Source organism: Sabethes cyaneus, chromosome 2, assembly GCF_943734655.1.
Source record: "Sabethes cyaneus chromosome 2, idSabCyanKW18_F2, whole genome shotgun sequence".
Classification (NCBI taxonomy): Eukaryota; Metazoa; Arthropoda; class Insecta; order Diptera; family Culicidae; genus Sabethes; species Sabethes cyaneus.
In genome coordinates, this window is record NC_071354.1 from 10,675,665 (window position 1) to 10,691,602 (window position 15,938).

The 15,938-nt window shown below is 40.5% G+C and overlaps 1 protein-coding gene across 1 annotated transcript in view; it reads right to left on the reverse strand.

Annotated features, from left to right (window-relative positions):
• LOC128738285 (teneurin-m) overlaps positions 1-15,938 on the reverse strand; it is a 391,328-nt gene that overhangs the window by 361,683 nt on the left and 13,707 nt on the right. Inside the window, exon 2 of the mRNA XM_053833300.1 lies at positions 4,288-5,365. Coding sequence (XP_053689275.1) covers positions 4,288-4,369 — 82 coding nt within the window. The 5' untranslated portion in view covers positions 4,370-5,365. The remainder of the gene's footprint in view (positions 1-4,287; positions 5,366-15,938) is intronic.

Below are 15,938 nucleotides of genomic sequence, written 5' to 3' on the forward strand. Positions count from 1 at the left end.
ATATCAGTAGTATTTCTTTTCCAAGCAGATTTTTGGTAGTAATGCATTGGAAACTAATAAATGAAACGAGGATTACTGAAAGAAGCGAAAAATTCATGTTAAACGCTAATTTAAAATCCAAGACGAAACATTTTAATTTGAAAATTCCATACATTCTAACCCAAGTCTAAGTCTCAAGATGGCAATATGCATCCATTGTGGCCTTCTACCTTCCACAAGTCATGGATTAAATTTAAAATACGTTTTTTCATGCATTTTGTATCAATCATGTACCAATAATCGTGTTTTATTTGATGTGTCCAAGGAAAAATTCTCCGTTCCAAATCAATCCGTTTTTGTCAAAATTTTCATTTTTTACCATATGCCATTTTGAGTTTTGATATGGCCAGTTCAGATACGTTCATTTTTCATTTTTCATTTCTCATTTCTCATTTTTCATTTTTCATTTTTCATTTTTCATTTTTCATTTTTCATTTTTCATTTTTCATTTTTCATTTTTCATTTTACATTTTACATTTTTCATTTTTCATTTTTCATTTTTCATTTTTCATTTTTCATTTTTCATTTTTCATTTTTCATTTTTCATTTTTCATTTTTCGTTTTTCATTTTGTCTTTTTCTCATTTTCCATATTTCATTTTGATTATAAAGTTAATCAATAAAGTTAATTTACAGGTTTTATTTTGAGTTAGCAGGAAAATTAATTGCGTAATTTTTAGACACGAATTGTGTCTCGCCCACGTTTATTGTATTCAACTATGAGAATGAGAAGTTTAGATAGTTTTTTACCCGCAACGGGGATTTCCTTGATTCGCACCTCCCATTTCATCAGAGGCCACCATCCTTTTGTCTTTCAGCCACTTGTACATCTGTTTTCGATAAGATTGGGAATCTCAGGCGAACGAGTGTGAGAAGCAAATCTTACTCCACTGACGCAAGCCTACGACAAACAACTGCTGGTACTGTATGCATACATTCTGCTACCTACACACTCGCGAGTGTACAGCCTCATAGCAACTTTCTGCACAGCCTGCCCGCGAAGCCGAAGCTTACACTCGCGGGTAAGAGTGCGGGTCATTGCGAGCGATGATAGTTATCAACTGCTGAGTTGCAATGACGAGCGTGAGCGACGACCGTGGCTGATAACTAAATACACACGGGCAAAAACTTGTCGCAGTGCATGGGAACATCAGAAAAAGAATCCGAAAGAAGTGCTAATGCATGTGTGTGTGTGTTAAAAGAAAATCGTGAGAGAACATTGGACCACACAAATGCGGGCTTCACAACACTACGTTTTAGTTTGCAAATTCTCATAATACAAAAAACAAAGCTTTTTTTCTCATTAAGAGATAACTACCCCTCCCCTTGATTACCTCTCCTCGGTCAGCGCCCCTTTTGTCTATAGCAACCTGTACGTCTTTCCGAAGATAATGAAAGAGAAACAGAGCCTTTCTTATATTGTTCTACTCCCATGGTTGTGATCCTCCCATTTTTTCACACGCTCTTCCTCTTATCTCCCAGCCACTTGTACAACTTCTAACGGTCCAAATGCAAGATAAAATTGTTATTATTTTTCAGCCTGCGGCTGGTTCGCCCCTTTTGTCAACCCCCTGTGCTGATTCACTTATGTCAAGAAACATATACGCCAAGTTTACTGTAGAACAGTCAAAGCGTTCCGGAATTATGGCGCAACTCGATAACTTTTATGTACTTAAATCTGTTAAAACCCCTCATATTCAAAGATGATTTATTTGAGATCCCCTTTCCATTTTTTTTTGATATTATGCACAGAAAACTTCGTTCTTTCAAACGCAATCAACCGATTTCAATTCTGCTTGCATCTTTCTAAGATAGTAACATTTGAAAACGGCCTATTTTTAACACAAAATTTAATATAAGTGTAGAAGTAAAGTAGATAGCCAGTTTCTTTTTCACCAAAAGTTGCGTCTTTTTGTTGCGTCTCAAAAGTCATTTGAAGAAGTGTTTTGCGAGAAATGCAAAATAAAAAAGTTATGGAGAAAAATCGCAAAATAGCAGAGTCACCCTAACTTGATTCATGAAAAACGCCCTAATATGTCGCCTGCAATATTACTCAAAATACTTCAAGCTATAAAACTGCTGAGGTGAATCTTGTTCTGTTTTGAAGATAATTTTGGTCATGCCAAAAAAAAGCGGCTTCCTAAATCAAGATTTTGTTGCTAACACGTAAATAGTCTAAAATGAACGACTACTGAGTAAACAATTTATTCCACCTAATTTGGCTTTCTGGACCACAGTGCAATGGCGGAGGATTACCTCAATATTGTGTATGAAAACACTGTAATATGGACTATTTTGGCAAGAGGTTGAATATTAGATTGCTGTACGTAGTACCAGGAAAGGAAGAAGCCGTAAACAAGCTGTCATTTTAGGAAATATTTCAGCAATTGGTGGAGGTTGACAGTCTGTGGCCGAAACTAAATGTACACAGACAAACATAACTCCATCATCGTCCAATTCGAAAACCTTGAAAAGGGTGGATCGCTGTGACTCAAATGGAAATTTAGATTATTTATCTGTTTCATCAGCATAATTTGGAATTCATGATTTATGACAGCAAATTGTCTTTGTCGACACTCGACACTAAAATTTGACATTTTCTTTTTCACTGACTGTCAATCTAATCAAAATCAAAAGGGATATTTGGCTCTCTCCGACGTTTCGGCAATGCTCTCTAGTCCTTTTCAAGGATCCGCAAACAAAGTAATTTAACAATCCTTGAAAAAGTCTAAAAATGGTAGTCTAAACGTCGAAGAGAGTGTAAAATTCGTTTTAATTCCGTTTTGAGTCGGCGAATATTGAATATTACAGGAAAAATTCAAAAATTCAATTGTAAAATTGATTCAAATTCAAGAAACGACTCCACAAAACTACTTCAGAGGTCATTCAACCTAGCAGCAACAACAACAGCCAAGTGTGTCCTCGACCGTAGACCACACAAATCTCCTGTGCAGCCTTTGGCCGGACCAATTAATCGTACAATTATTGTTAAATTGGAAAATATTTCAATATCTTTCGTCGGGCGTCCAGACGCAGAGAGACACTAATTCCATGTGCCAAACCCAGCCGATCTCGAAAATCGTTTCCGAAACGTTTGTTGGTTCGAGCCATAGCCGGGGCCGGGGCCAATAAAGTGGTCCAATGTACCACAACACCGTATGGAAATTGTCCATGTGGGCGGTCAACTAGTTTGGTGATTGCTAGCCAGTTTCTGCTCTGCCGGCCGGGGATTCCGCACAACGCACACTGCTGGACCAGGGACGGGAACGGGAAAAACTTCCATCCAACAACTCTGCAATAGGCTCCGGCTCCGTCCTCGACGTTCGTCGCCGGAGATAAATGCAATTTCATGATGTTGTGCAATAGCACGACTTTATCGTGTGTCGGACCCCAACTGTTTCGCTCTAGTAACTGCGCCTGTTTCAGCTTCTGGTCAAACACTCTGGTGCGGAAGGATTAACACGCGAAACACACAGCGCGACCGTCGTCGTTGTCGTTGCCGTTGTCGTCGTGGACGTCGTCATGGCCGTCGGTCTCTGTCGTCTCGGACGGGCGCAAAGTATGCAAAAATAGGATTAAAATATCATCAATTTAAGCCAGAATTTATTTTCGGTTTCGCCCTGTGCAATTCGCCAACCAGCCAGCCAGTCAGCCAGCAGCGGCAGCTCTCTGCGAACGATGACGGAGATGGGTATGGGTTTGACTCTTGGCCTTCCCCGGCAGATGGATCGGACTGCCACTCACTGCACTGGTGTGAGCATGGAAGCCATCCTCTGGCTGGCCCTGGACGATGGCGTAGTTCAGCGCAGTTGACTGCCGTTGGCAGAGCAACGATAACGAATCACACGCTCGTCATATTCGGTCAGTGCAGTGCAGCACAGCGGTAATTTCCGGCCCAATGCAGAACTATGTATCTCTCATGCCTTCACGACCTTGACCCTGGCCGTAAATCGATCGCAACCTCGACCTTTGCTAAATGGGAAAACAATGAATGTCAAAAGCTGGCCGCATGCAAAAGTCATCATCGAAGTAGACGCAGCCAGCCCACGGCTACAGACATGTCAAATTAGGCGTTAAGAACGCAGCCCCGATGGGAAATTAACGCCGCCGAAAAAACGCCAACAACAACAACATATGGCATTCAGAGGGACGGACGGAGAAAAACGACTTCAAAACGGAAACCAAAAAATCACATGAGAACATATTAAATTAAAGTAAGAAAAGAAATATGAAAGCAATAAATAATAACCTCTTGTGTTGTTTTTCACGGCTCCACGAAGTATTCCATTATCACGGCAGTCCATGGTTGAATTAAATTCGTACGAGTTCATCTTTGCCGCGGCGCACAGTCCACATTGAAGGGAGTTCCTTCCGCCCCACGACTGCAGGCAGCTGCGTTGGTCCTTTCCTCGTTGCTCGTTGCTGTTACTCCTGTGTTGCGTTTAATTTTGCACTGACTTCACTTGCTGCTCTGTTCGCCTGCAACCACCCGGAACATTGCAAGCCTCGCACACACATATGTAGGTACGCATACACACACGCAAAAAAATATGCGGGCACACGCTTTTATTCGCTTGATCGTCGAATTTTTGGGTGAGCTCTAGAGATTTAACCGGCGCATTTTTTATTGTTGTCGCTATGTTGTTGAATTTAATCGGTCGTATTTTACTCTCTCTCTCTCTCGTTCCCACTCACTCGCTTCCTTTTTCCACCTTCTCTCGTGGGTATGTTTTAAACGAATTACCAGCGAATAACTGAACACCACCGTGCTACATAAATTATGACATTTTTTCCAACTCAACTGGTTAAAAAGACTCTCTGCCCCAGTCCCGGAGATCAGATAAAAAAAAATGAATTCCTGATTATGTTACCGAGAACGCAAACACAAACGAACTGATCATAGTGTAATAAAAACTGAACACCGAACGAACGAACGCAGGCAAAAAAAAAAACTGCACACGCACCGACCGACACACAAAACGGAAGCGCGCACACACCGACCGACCGCGAGCACAGAAAAACTTATCAAATTTTCATAAATTTACATATTATTTTCCTATTTGTCACTGATAGCAAGCTCGCACAACAACACAGCATTAAGTGGCTTCCTCGTTGCTGCCACTCGACTCGACCCGACACTCGCTCTTCGCGTCCTTGCGCGGATGATTATCGTATTTTTTTCTGTTGTTGTTTCGTTTCACACCCACCAGCAACTGACTGTTGGACTGCAACTGCGGCACGGGACGGTTTCTCACCTGCTACGGGGATGGAGCCTGGTTACGATGGGGTTGGTGCCGCTGGTCAAGTGTTGTTCTAACATCCGAAGCCTGCTGGGACGGGAGCAGCAGACACACACACGCGCACACAGGAAGTGCGAATAATCAAAACAGGAAATCATATGAAAAAAAAGAGAGAAAATGATAGATAAAAAACAGAAATCAATACAACAGAAAACTAGAATAAAATTGAAAATAGGTTTTCGATTCGCGTCGGTGTTGTTTTGTAATTAGGGGTTGTTATTTATTGGTGTTTTTACGGGAATTTTAGCGTTTAGTACAAATCGTTTTCCCCGTTGAACATGGGTTTTCACGGGTGCTGCAGCACCAGTATCATAGTATCACACCCTGCGAGTGGGTGACGACGCTTACTTTGATCAAATAGAAAAACAAAACAAGTTTTTGCTTGTTGTGTCGAACAACTCAATTTGTTATTGTTATTTTTACCAGCGATGGAGAGCAGAACAAATTTTTGTAGAAATATTTTGCTGTAATTGAATTTGGAGCCGTAATTTAGAAAGTTTTTTTCGACTAAAACGGGGTTTATTGCATTTAACAGTGCCCAGACTGGGCGAACGAAAAAAAAATTGCACAGAGTCTCTGGGCCTGGGGTTCCTCGCATAGCAATCATGTGAAGGAATTCTGCAGAGAATTCGTGCAGAGTGTGATCATAATTCCAGCACAAACACAAATTTGAGTGCGTACTAATTCCAAAAAGTTTGAAGGATTGTAACAGAATAAAGATCCGTGATAGTACGGATCAAATTTGTACTCTTCGAGAAATCCTCTAGAAGTGCCCACGCATCAAATTTTTGTAGATTTCAGCGCAGCATACAATACAGTCGTGCGCGAACAGCTATAGCAGATAATGCAGGAGAACGGTTTTCCGGACAAACTGATGCGGATGATCAAAGCTACCATAGAGTCCCTTCCAATCGCACTGAGTGAGGGTTTCGGCAAGAGGATGAACTATCCTGTGTGTTATTCAACATAGCTATTAAATTGAAGGTGTGATCCGGCGTGCGTGGATCGAAACGAAAAGTAGGCACCTTCTAGCCTTCGTAGACGACCTCGACATCATTACTAGACACCTTGGGATGACGGAGGCAATCTACGCCAGACTAAAAATTCAGGCTAGGAGGTCTGGGCTACAAATCAATGCGTCGAAAACCAAATAAATGGTATGAAGAGGTTTTAGAGAAGATAACATTCGCCGTCCAGAAGATAACTTGGGCAAGGCAGCCCCCCCGCAGAAATCACATCTATCTAGGTTTATTTGTTTTCCTAGGTTTACTGACCTCTAGTTCTTTTCTTCAGTTGGGTCCGAACGAGCGACAGCGAGTAAGGACGGATCACACTTTCTTTGTGAAGCGATCGAAGTCCATGGGCTTAATTAGGTGGATAACTGCGAAATATAGTTTCCGAAAAAAAAAATTTCTGCATAATAGTTTTCCGCCAAATAGTACATTTCGCGAAAATTTTCCTCGCAAAATGGTACATTTCACAAAATGAATTTCCACCAAACAATACTTTTCGCGAAACACTATAATCCGCGTTTTGGTCAATTGCGAATTGGTTTTCCGCAAAATAGTACCCACGCAGCTACCATCACTAACAAGTGGTCCTCATTAATAAGCAGCGGAAACGATTTTGAATAATGGTTACCTGCACAGAAATATTCATAAATAACTTTTATTCAAAATCAAGAACTTCTTCCCAAAAATATTATTAGTAAGGCATAGACATAACGGTGAATAAATTTTGACATATTTAGAAAGCTTTTATTTTTTCTTACAAGTGATAATTTGGGATATCTGTTGTCAAGGTTTCGTTGAAAAATAACAAAAAAACAATTTTTTTATTATGACTAAAAGTTTTGTCTTTGCTTGCTGGCTGGACATATACTAAAAACTTGACTTTGTATTTAGTGTATAGTGGATGGTTACTGTGTGTTATATGAAGTGTAAGCAAGACTTTCAAATACAGGAATGACTCGCACGTAAAAATCTCGTTTATTGCGCTGTTCGTTAGTTGGGTGTTCTCTAGTTGGGCCCTGCTCTAACTACTCTAACTGCACTTGTATTTCGAAATTCTATCGTTTCAACGAATTCAGACTGTATAGGTATATGTAACGCACCGGTACGTTTTTAAGTGATACTCTTAGTTCTTTTCGAAAAGTTGTGCAAGATTTCTTTCTACGGCAAGAAGCAAAAAAAAAATTTCTTGAGGTTGACGGCAGATAATCAATTACCAGAAATTTTGAAAAGCACAAAAGTCAAAGACATTCTAGCATACTATGGAACAGGAAATCGGTACGCAAAGATTAATTATCAATTACTAACTAGCTTTTTCACTGGTGTTATAAGAATCGAGTTTAATGTCATAAAGTTTGTGAGTGTTTGTCGGCGTTTACCAACTACAAAAACATCTTTAGGAGGGCGACAAGTGTACCCGGCTACCCAAAAGCGAACTTTAACAATTGTCATAACAAATTTAAATTGATTTTGACGCAACAGGTTCATTTGGTTCGTAAATTTAGCTAGCTTAGAGACACAGGACTATTTGGCCATTAAAAGACAGTGCCAGAAAATCCGGAATTACGACGGAGTGTCAGCTATGAAGTAGAGAACTGGTTGGATTACAAGAATAACTGTCATGATGTGGGTGTCAAAACTCTAGAAATTCATTTAAAGAACTTCTTCATATAATGCGATGAATCAGGTTGAACATTCTGGAGTAGGTAGTAATTTTTGTTTTGAAAGGTCATTGCGAAACTGGCTTCTACAGGATCACAGATTATAGTTCAGGCTTCGAAATAATGCTTAGCACTAAAACCATCGATTATTCGTTTAGAATCAGTTCCGATATGATCAATCAGTACTACTGTGACCATATCCTTTCGAAATGTCAAAAAGGATCAGTGAAATCAATTCTAATTTTGCCTTGTGTACCCAGTTGGCTATCAATTTCACAGGAACAGATTCAATTGCCTGAAATCAACAAATTTTACGATATCACAAAATTTCCGTAAAGTATCTTCCAAATTGACTGAGTTATAACAATTTGAAACTGAAAAGGTACTCAGTAAATTGCTGCACACATAAAGATTAAGCACCAAACAAAAAAACCTGGCTGGATTATAAATTATGCCAAAAAGTCGTTATGCCAAATAACCATTATGCCAAATGACCATTATGCCAAATGACCGTTATGCCAAATGGATTTATGCCAAACAGCATTATGCCAAATGTCTTTATGCCATATAGGGTAGCCCCAAAAAAAATCATATGACATTATCTATCTGGCTTTCTAAGAAATCCCGCGCCACTGTGGATCAGATTTTTACATTCCGACAAATCGTTAGAAAACAACATGCCCGCACATCATAAGTTTGTAGATTTCAAGGCAGCATTATTATTTCAGATAAAATTTTAAACCACCAACCAGATTCTGAACCGGCGCTAAATTCTGAATTTTTTATCAGATTTTATTCCAAATTTTGTAACAAATTTTGGAACGAATTTGTACTGGATTCTAGATCAGATTTTTGAACTGGAGCAGATTTTAGGTCACCGTTTTTTTTTATCTGTTTTTAAACCGCCAACGAGATTTTGGATCAGATTTTGAACCAGACTCCGGATCTGGGCCATATTTTGAACCTGGACTAGATTGCAAGCAGCATCTTTTTATCAACTTCTGTTTTAGATTGTGGGACAGATTTGGACTAGATTCTGGCCCAAATTTAGAACAACATTTTTGATCATATTTTCGATCACGGTTTGAACCAGACTTTGTTTTAGGTTTTTGAGCCCAGGTTCCAGGCCTGGGCTGGACCACATTCTGGGCTTGCATCAGATTCTGGACCAAATTTTGGACCACATTTTAATCAGATTTGGACCAGATTCTAGACATGAACAACATCTTGGAGCTGCATCAGATTCTAGATCAAATATTTGACCACATTTCTATCAGATTTGGATATTTTGATCAAATTTTGGACCAAATTATGGACCTTGTCACGATTTTGGACCACATTTTTATTAGATTTTGGACCACCAACAAGATTTTGGATCAAGTTTTGAACCAAATTCTAGAGCTGGATTAGGTTGACTTAATTTTATTCAAATTTTGTTCCAGATTTTGTAACAAACTTTTAAACAGATTTGAACAACATTCTGGACAAGATTTAGGACCACATTTTAACATTTTGATTAGATTTTGACCATATTTCCGGTACAGATTCTGGACCTGAACCCAATGTTGGACCTCCATCAACTTCCGGCCCAGATTTTGAACCACATTTTTATCAAATTAGAACCAGTTTTTGAATAATATTTTGGACCTAATTTTTGTTCAGATTTTGGATCAGATATGGGAACAGATTTTGAACCACATACTGGACTAAGACTAGATTTTGAGCCTGAACCAGATTCTGAAGTACATTTTTTGGACCAGATTTTGGATCAAACTTTGGACCAGATTATAAATCAGATTTTGGACCACATTTTCGATCACGATTTTGGACCAGCAACCAGATTTTGAACCAGATTCTGGACCTGGATCATATTTTGAACCTAGACTATATCGTGGATCACATTTTTTAACATATTTTGTTTCAGATTTTGGAACAGATTTGACTAAATTGTGGATCATATTTTAGACCACATTTTTTGTCAAGGTCTTGGATCAGATTCTAGACCTGATTCCAGAGCAGTAGCGTGACATTGTGGTAGCCTTGGCGAAAACCCGATTTGGCGGTCTCTCTTTTCTTAAATCAGTGTTCCTTTGAAGTTCATTATTTTTTAGAACTAGATTGTCATACATGATTCGTATAATTCCTTACATCCAGTACTTCGTTACGATCGAGAGTATCTTACTTTTGGCTCCCCCTAGAGCTAGCGTCTGACCAACTGTACGCTATGGTGCGTAAAAATGGATCGAAACTTAAATTGCATTATAAGCCAAATTTCTTGCCCCATTTCAAGTCCTATTTCATGTCGAATTTCAATTTTAATTAGTAGTCCAAAAATTGAAGCAGAATTTCAAGCCAGATTTTAAGGTCAATTTAAAATCAACCTTCCAGTTTAATTTGAAGTATACCCCAATTTCAGCTCCTAGTTCAAGTCCAATTTTAAGTTAAATTTTGTGCAATTTCACGTCCAATTCAAGTTGTCCAATTTGATGTCCCATTTGCAGTCATGTTTCCTTTTTTATATTTTGAGTCCAATTTCGAGTTCAATATTAAGTTCAATTGAAAGTCTTACTCCGGCTTCAATTTGAACTAAGCCATCCAGTCTAAAATGGTTCAAAATTAAGGCCGATTTCATGTCAATTATCAAATTAAATTTTAAAATAAAGCAGCAATTTCTAGTTTATTGTTAAGTCCAATTTCATATCTAATTTCAAAATTTTCTACTCAATTTTGTCTCATTTTAGGTTGATTTTCATGTCCCATTTGAAGTACAACTTTATGCCTAGTTTCAAATACTTTTTTTGATATTTAATTTCGAGTTCAACTTTATGTTCAACAAGTCCTGTTTTAAGGTTAATTTCGAGTCTAATATAATTTAAATTTCAAGTTCAATTCAACGCTTATTTCAAGTTTATTTTCGTGGCCCATTTCAAGCTTTATTTTATGTCTAATTTCAAGTAAAATTTGAAGTCGCAATCCAATCTCAATTTTGAGTCCAATTATAATTCCCATTACAAGTTGAAAATTAAATCCGAATTCTAATCCAATATCAATTCAATTTCATTTATAATTTCATCTAGTTTCTAGGTTACTGGGACCCTCAATTTGGGACACGTGTCCCGTCTTCCCTGTGAAACTAAATATGAAGAAAATCCTCATGTGGTGTAATCTGGGAGTCTGCAGTTTTTATTCTAATAAATTGGTATTTTTGCGTCAAGTTAACTAATTGCGTATAATTGAACCGGTCATCCTACGATTACCGTGAACGCAGGTAATTCCGATCACTCAACTAAAGTAGCCGATTTTTAAAAGATTGAATTAAAATTTACAGCTCATTGGCAAGCTTTGATCATGAGGATTCCCATAAACTATGGTTTTTAGCTCCAGCCTCGTAGCGTCGTTCGTTTTGATTTTGAGCCTCGTAGCATCGTTCTGCGCTACCCGCTCATGATACCAGCAGCTCGCGAGCTGTCAATAGCCCGCGAGCGCGAGTAAGATGTATGGCGGTAGATTTTGCTTTACTTCGTATTTTCTTCTTCACCTTACGCCCTCGCTCCGCCTGGCGACCCGAGCAAGAGTACGGGTCTTCGTAGGCATTCGGTATCAACTGCTCGGGTTGCAAGGACAAGCGAGAGCGACGACCGTGGCGAATAGGCTATAAGGCATGAAAACATAAAAAAGAGCCCGGGTGATTGCTGTATAACCTGCACTGCATTTTTTGTGCAATAATCGCTATTGAATCAACGATATGCTGATTAAACTTTATGCGTGCTTGTGTGTAGTGGGGTTTACCCTTCCTTCAATGCTAGCTCTACTTTACCCACCTTGCTCCTCACTGCCAGTACCGTCTCCAATTACAACCACCCCTGGCGAGGCTGACCAGTACACATTTAACTATAAGAGTGACTTTTCGCACTGTCAAGAGTGCTTTATGGGGGCAAGTAGAATTCAGCTTGAAGAAAGGGTAATGAGGGGCCTGAGAATAAACCCATGCTAAAGTCACTTGACATCGAATAGTCTGATCCTGAAGATTCGAACCCATGACCACTCGCTTGTCAAAGCAGACTCGGTAACTTTGCGGCTAAGGAATCCCCCGTGCGGAAGAGATGCTCACGTTAGTCTAATTAAATTTAGCACAAATTACAAGCACAAGTTTAAATTAATACACAATTATCTTAGTCATTGGGTTATTTCGTACAGATTTAACTTTAGAACAAGTTTGAATCAGTACAAATTAAATTTTAATACGAATTACCGAGTCGAATTCGTAATTTAATTTTAGTACAAATTTATTTCAGTACAACTTTGGGTATGAAATAGGGAAGGCAAATGAGAAAGCATCCAACATAGCTCCAGCCATCCAAAGCCCCTACCTAGCGGCTCCACGTGGCCATACCCGGTAATGCTCTAATTGAGTAGCCAAGCTAGAAGGTGCGATACTCGGTGGTTCCCGGCTGCCTGATCTCAAAACCGCGATTTTGGGCAGACGGCGGAGCCACACGACCTTGCTAATAGGTAAGCATAATATAAGTTATTTTAATTATTTTTTTCGTTTTAGCTTATGAAGCACCTCCTGCTATATAGTGAAAACTTTGGCCAATACGTGTGTTAATACTACACATGGATACCAGATGAAAAAATCAAATTAATTATTAGAAGTACTTATGGAAACTCAAAGGACGCAACTCTATTCCATTCGAAGGACTGCTGGTGAGATTGTTCTATTTTTGCCCATATATACCACATTTCATAAATAAACTAGAATCGGGAAGAGGGAGGGACCATCAGAGTACTTGTTTGAAGCGGTGTGCCTAGGGAGAGTGAAACAGTCAACTTTCTAGGGTTAATCTTGGCCCGATTAACAACACATCGTGGATAATGAGCGGGCTGTTCTCCCAACCTACTGGAGTCATTCTGCATTAGGACGGTTTATTCAACGGTTGACTCACGCGACATAGCCCTTGGAAGGAGATTCTCTAAATCCCTGGTACGTGTAAGTGATATTGCTGAAGACAGTAACCTTCAGCAAAGATAGAAAAATCCTATTTCTCATAAATGAAAAATCATTAAAATCAGTTTTTCTATTTTAGCTGTTTTTATAGTTATTGTAGGAATTTTTCCTGTTTTACAAAGTTGTACAAATAGTAAAAATACACAACTTTGCTGAATATAATATACCTCTATCTTTGCTTGTTTAGGAACTATAGAACTTTTACTATAAAAATATCCTAATTTTGATGCCGAATTACTCGCAAGAAGGCATCATTGTATTCAAAAACTCTCCACAGAGAATCAGAATAGTTTCAAGCAGGCTGAAAAGTTTTATAAATCAGGCGAGTTCGCTTTTCGGTGGTCGTCTGTTTTAGGATGAAAGGCTATTATCAGAAAGATATATAATTGAAGAGTCTTTCACCGTTAAGCTTGGAAGATATTGATAGCTTGTGGATTTATCAATCTAAGATTTAATTTCTTTTCAATAAACGGAGCTTAGCGGTCTAGCACGCAGCCATTGGATTATCACAAGATTTCTCTTTCCACTCGACTCCTCTCTTCATCCTGAAGTGTACCAGGATTACAACCAATTTATGCGTATATAAAAAAAGAAGAAATTTCACGGCATTTGAGCTCAGTTCAATCCTGAATTACGAACAGTAATCCTGCTGTAGAATGAACCATCAGACACTTTTTGTTTTACCAAAATACCGCCATTATTCCAACCATTCGTCCTATCCTAGCTAGGATTCAGACGAAGCCATTCACTGGCGGTGTTTTGTAATTTGTTTCGTCCATTACCCCGGACACGAAGCAAAAACAACAATCCTCTCAACCCACAAATCCCAAACTTGTTTATTCAGGGACTGGAGACTTAAAATTGTCTCACCAATTTTCGAGAATTTTGTCTCGTCCTCGTCATCCATCTAGTGTCAGCCATGACTCACCTGGGAGTCATGCCTGCTTGCTTGCTTGCTTGCTCGTTGGCCTACCTGCGCTGCGTGTCGAAGAATGCGGACCGACCGACCGACCGACCGACCTAGCGCCAGGCCTAAATCTTATCAATTTTTACGACGGTTTCCTCTGTCCCATATCCTTCGGTCCGTTATCGTGTCTTCGTTGTCTTCGTCGTCGTCGTCGCCGTCTTCAATCCCAAGAGAGTATTTATATTGCCCTAACCTGACGGTTCGTCTTCCTGCCTGCCTGCGGTACGTACCTCCCCCGTAGCGGATTGAGTTACCTTCGTATTCCCACCAACCAACCCAAACGGAACCCAAACAAAAATCAATAATCAATCTTCCACATACAACAACAACAACCAGCCACAAATTCGATGTGAGTCACGCGGGCGAGAGATTAATCTCGAAGAAGGACTTTCAATTAATCCTTCGTTTCGTTCGTGTGCGAGGTGGCCCGCCGCGGCGGGCTAAGTTTGCACAACTGTTTTTCGCTACTGCCCGGAGGGCTGACCGTCATCCATCCAAAAGTGGCAGGCGAAGTTAAACTGCAAATCACACGCAAACTAGCTGGCGGCAAACGGGGTGGCGAAAAAGGTCCCTAATCCCTATCGATTTTCAATCAATTCACAACTCTATTCGGGACGGGGGGGGGACCTGCTGCACCCTCACATTTCATTAGTTTTTCTAGCGAAAGAAGCAAAAAAAAACGACAGGGTTAATTATTGACTTTTTCCCACGGACAAAAATAGGTAGCCAAAGACAAACAGCGGAAGCTGCCTGCTTGCTGCCTAACAGGATTGCCTTAAACATTCAGTCGACAGTTTTTATCCATGTTCAGCCTAAATAATAAATTAGAATCTACCCAAAATCGTTTTCTCTCCGCTAAAAATAACCCTCGTGTACGAGGCGAGGCGATGCGAGGTAGTGCACGGAGTGGGACACCCGAAAAAAAAGTAGAAAGAAATCTCTTTTGCCTCCGCAGCACACTGTGGAAAGCGTGTCCTTACGGTCGGCCACTGGAGCGAATCGGGGAAAGGTCCCGATTCTGCTACCCTACAGTGCTGCCTGCGGTGTGTAAATGTGTGTGTGCGCGTGAGAGAATGTACCCTTGTAGCGAGCGAGTTCGAGTTCGAGTTGGCTGGCTCTGGCGGATTGGCGAGTGTCAATTGCAGAACTCAAAAGCACCTCCTTGCGATGGTATCTGTTTCGAGCGCGTGCATATCGCTAGCATAAAGCGAATCAAACACCAGACCAGAGACCAGAGAAGGAGAGAGAGAGAGAAAGCATCCAGCCGAGAGTCGGAGTGAGAGAGAAAACCGACCATCAGCCTAGTCCTAGTGTGTGCGAAATATGGGGCGAAAAGAAAAAGGATGATGCTGCGGAAGTGGAATTCTCACGGATAGATGTCGCCAGCGGTACTGCGTCCGGCTCCGGCCGTCGCCACCGCCTCGGCCTCCCGTCGGTTTTGGCATTCGACTTGGCCCAGTTTTTCGGCGTCGAGGTTTATTTATCGATTTATTGTTTTGCTTTTCCGCGTTTGCGGCTGTGCTCGAGAGAGTGGGCAATGTTTTAATGGAGATACACTGTGGCACACTATCCGGCCGGGCGCAGCGCATTCCGGGGCCCTGGGACGGGAGGAGGAACGCAGTAACCGAACAAACGAACGAACGAACGAGATCAAGTGCGGTCATATCGGGTTTCAAATGCAGAAAGAAACACTCGATCGGTGTGTGCATTCGGGGGAAAAATTATTGTCGGCCAACGGAACGGACGAGTCCGTTCGGTCGGTCGGTCGGTCGGTTTCTTCCATGTGTCCTTTTTTGGACAAATGAAGCTGGGCGGCTTGGCCCGCGGGATGAAGTCTTCCCACAAGTGGGAAAATGTTTATTCAAACTCGCTTCGGCAGAGAAGAGAACAGAACCGGCCGAGAAGCGGGAGAAAAAGCAAAAGATTTATGGTAATACATATTCATACATTTTCG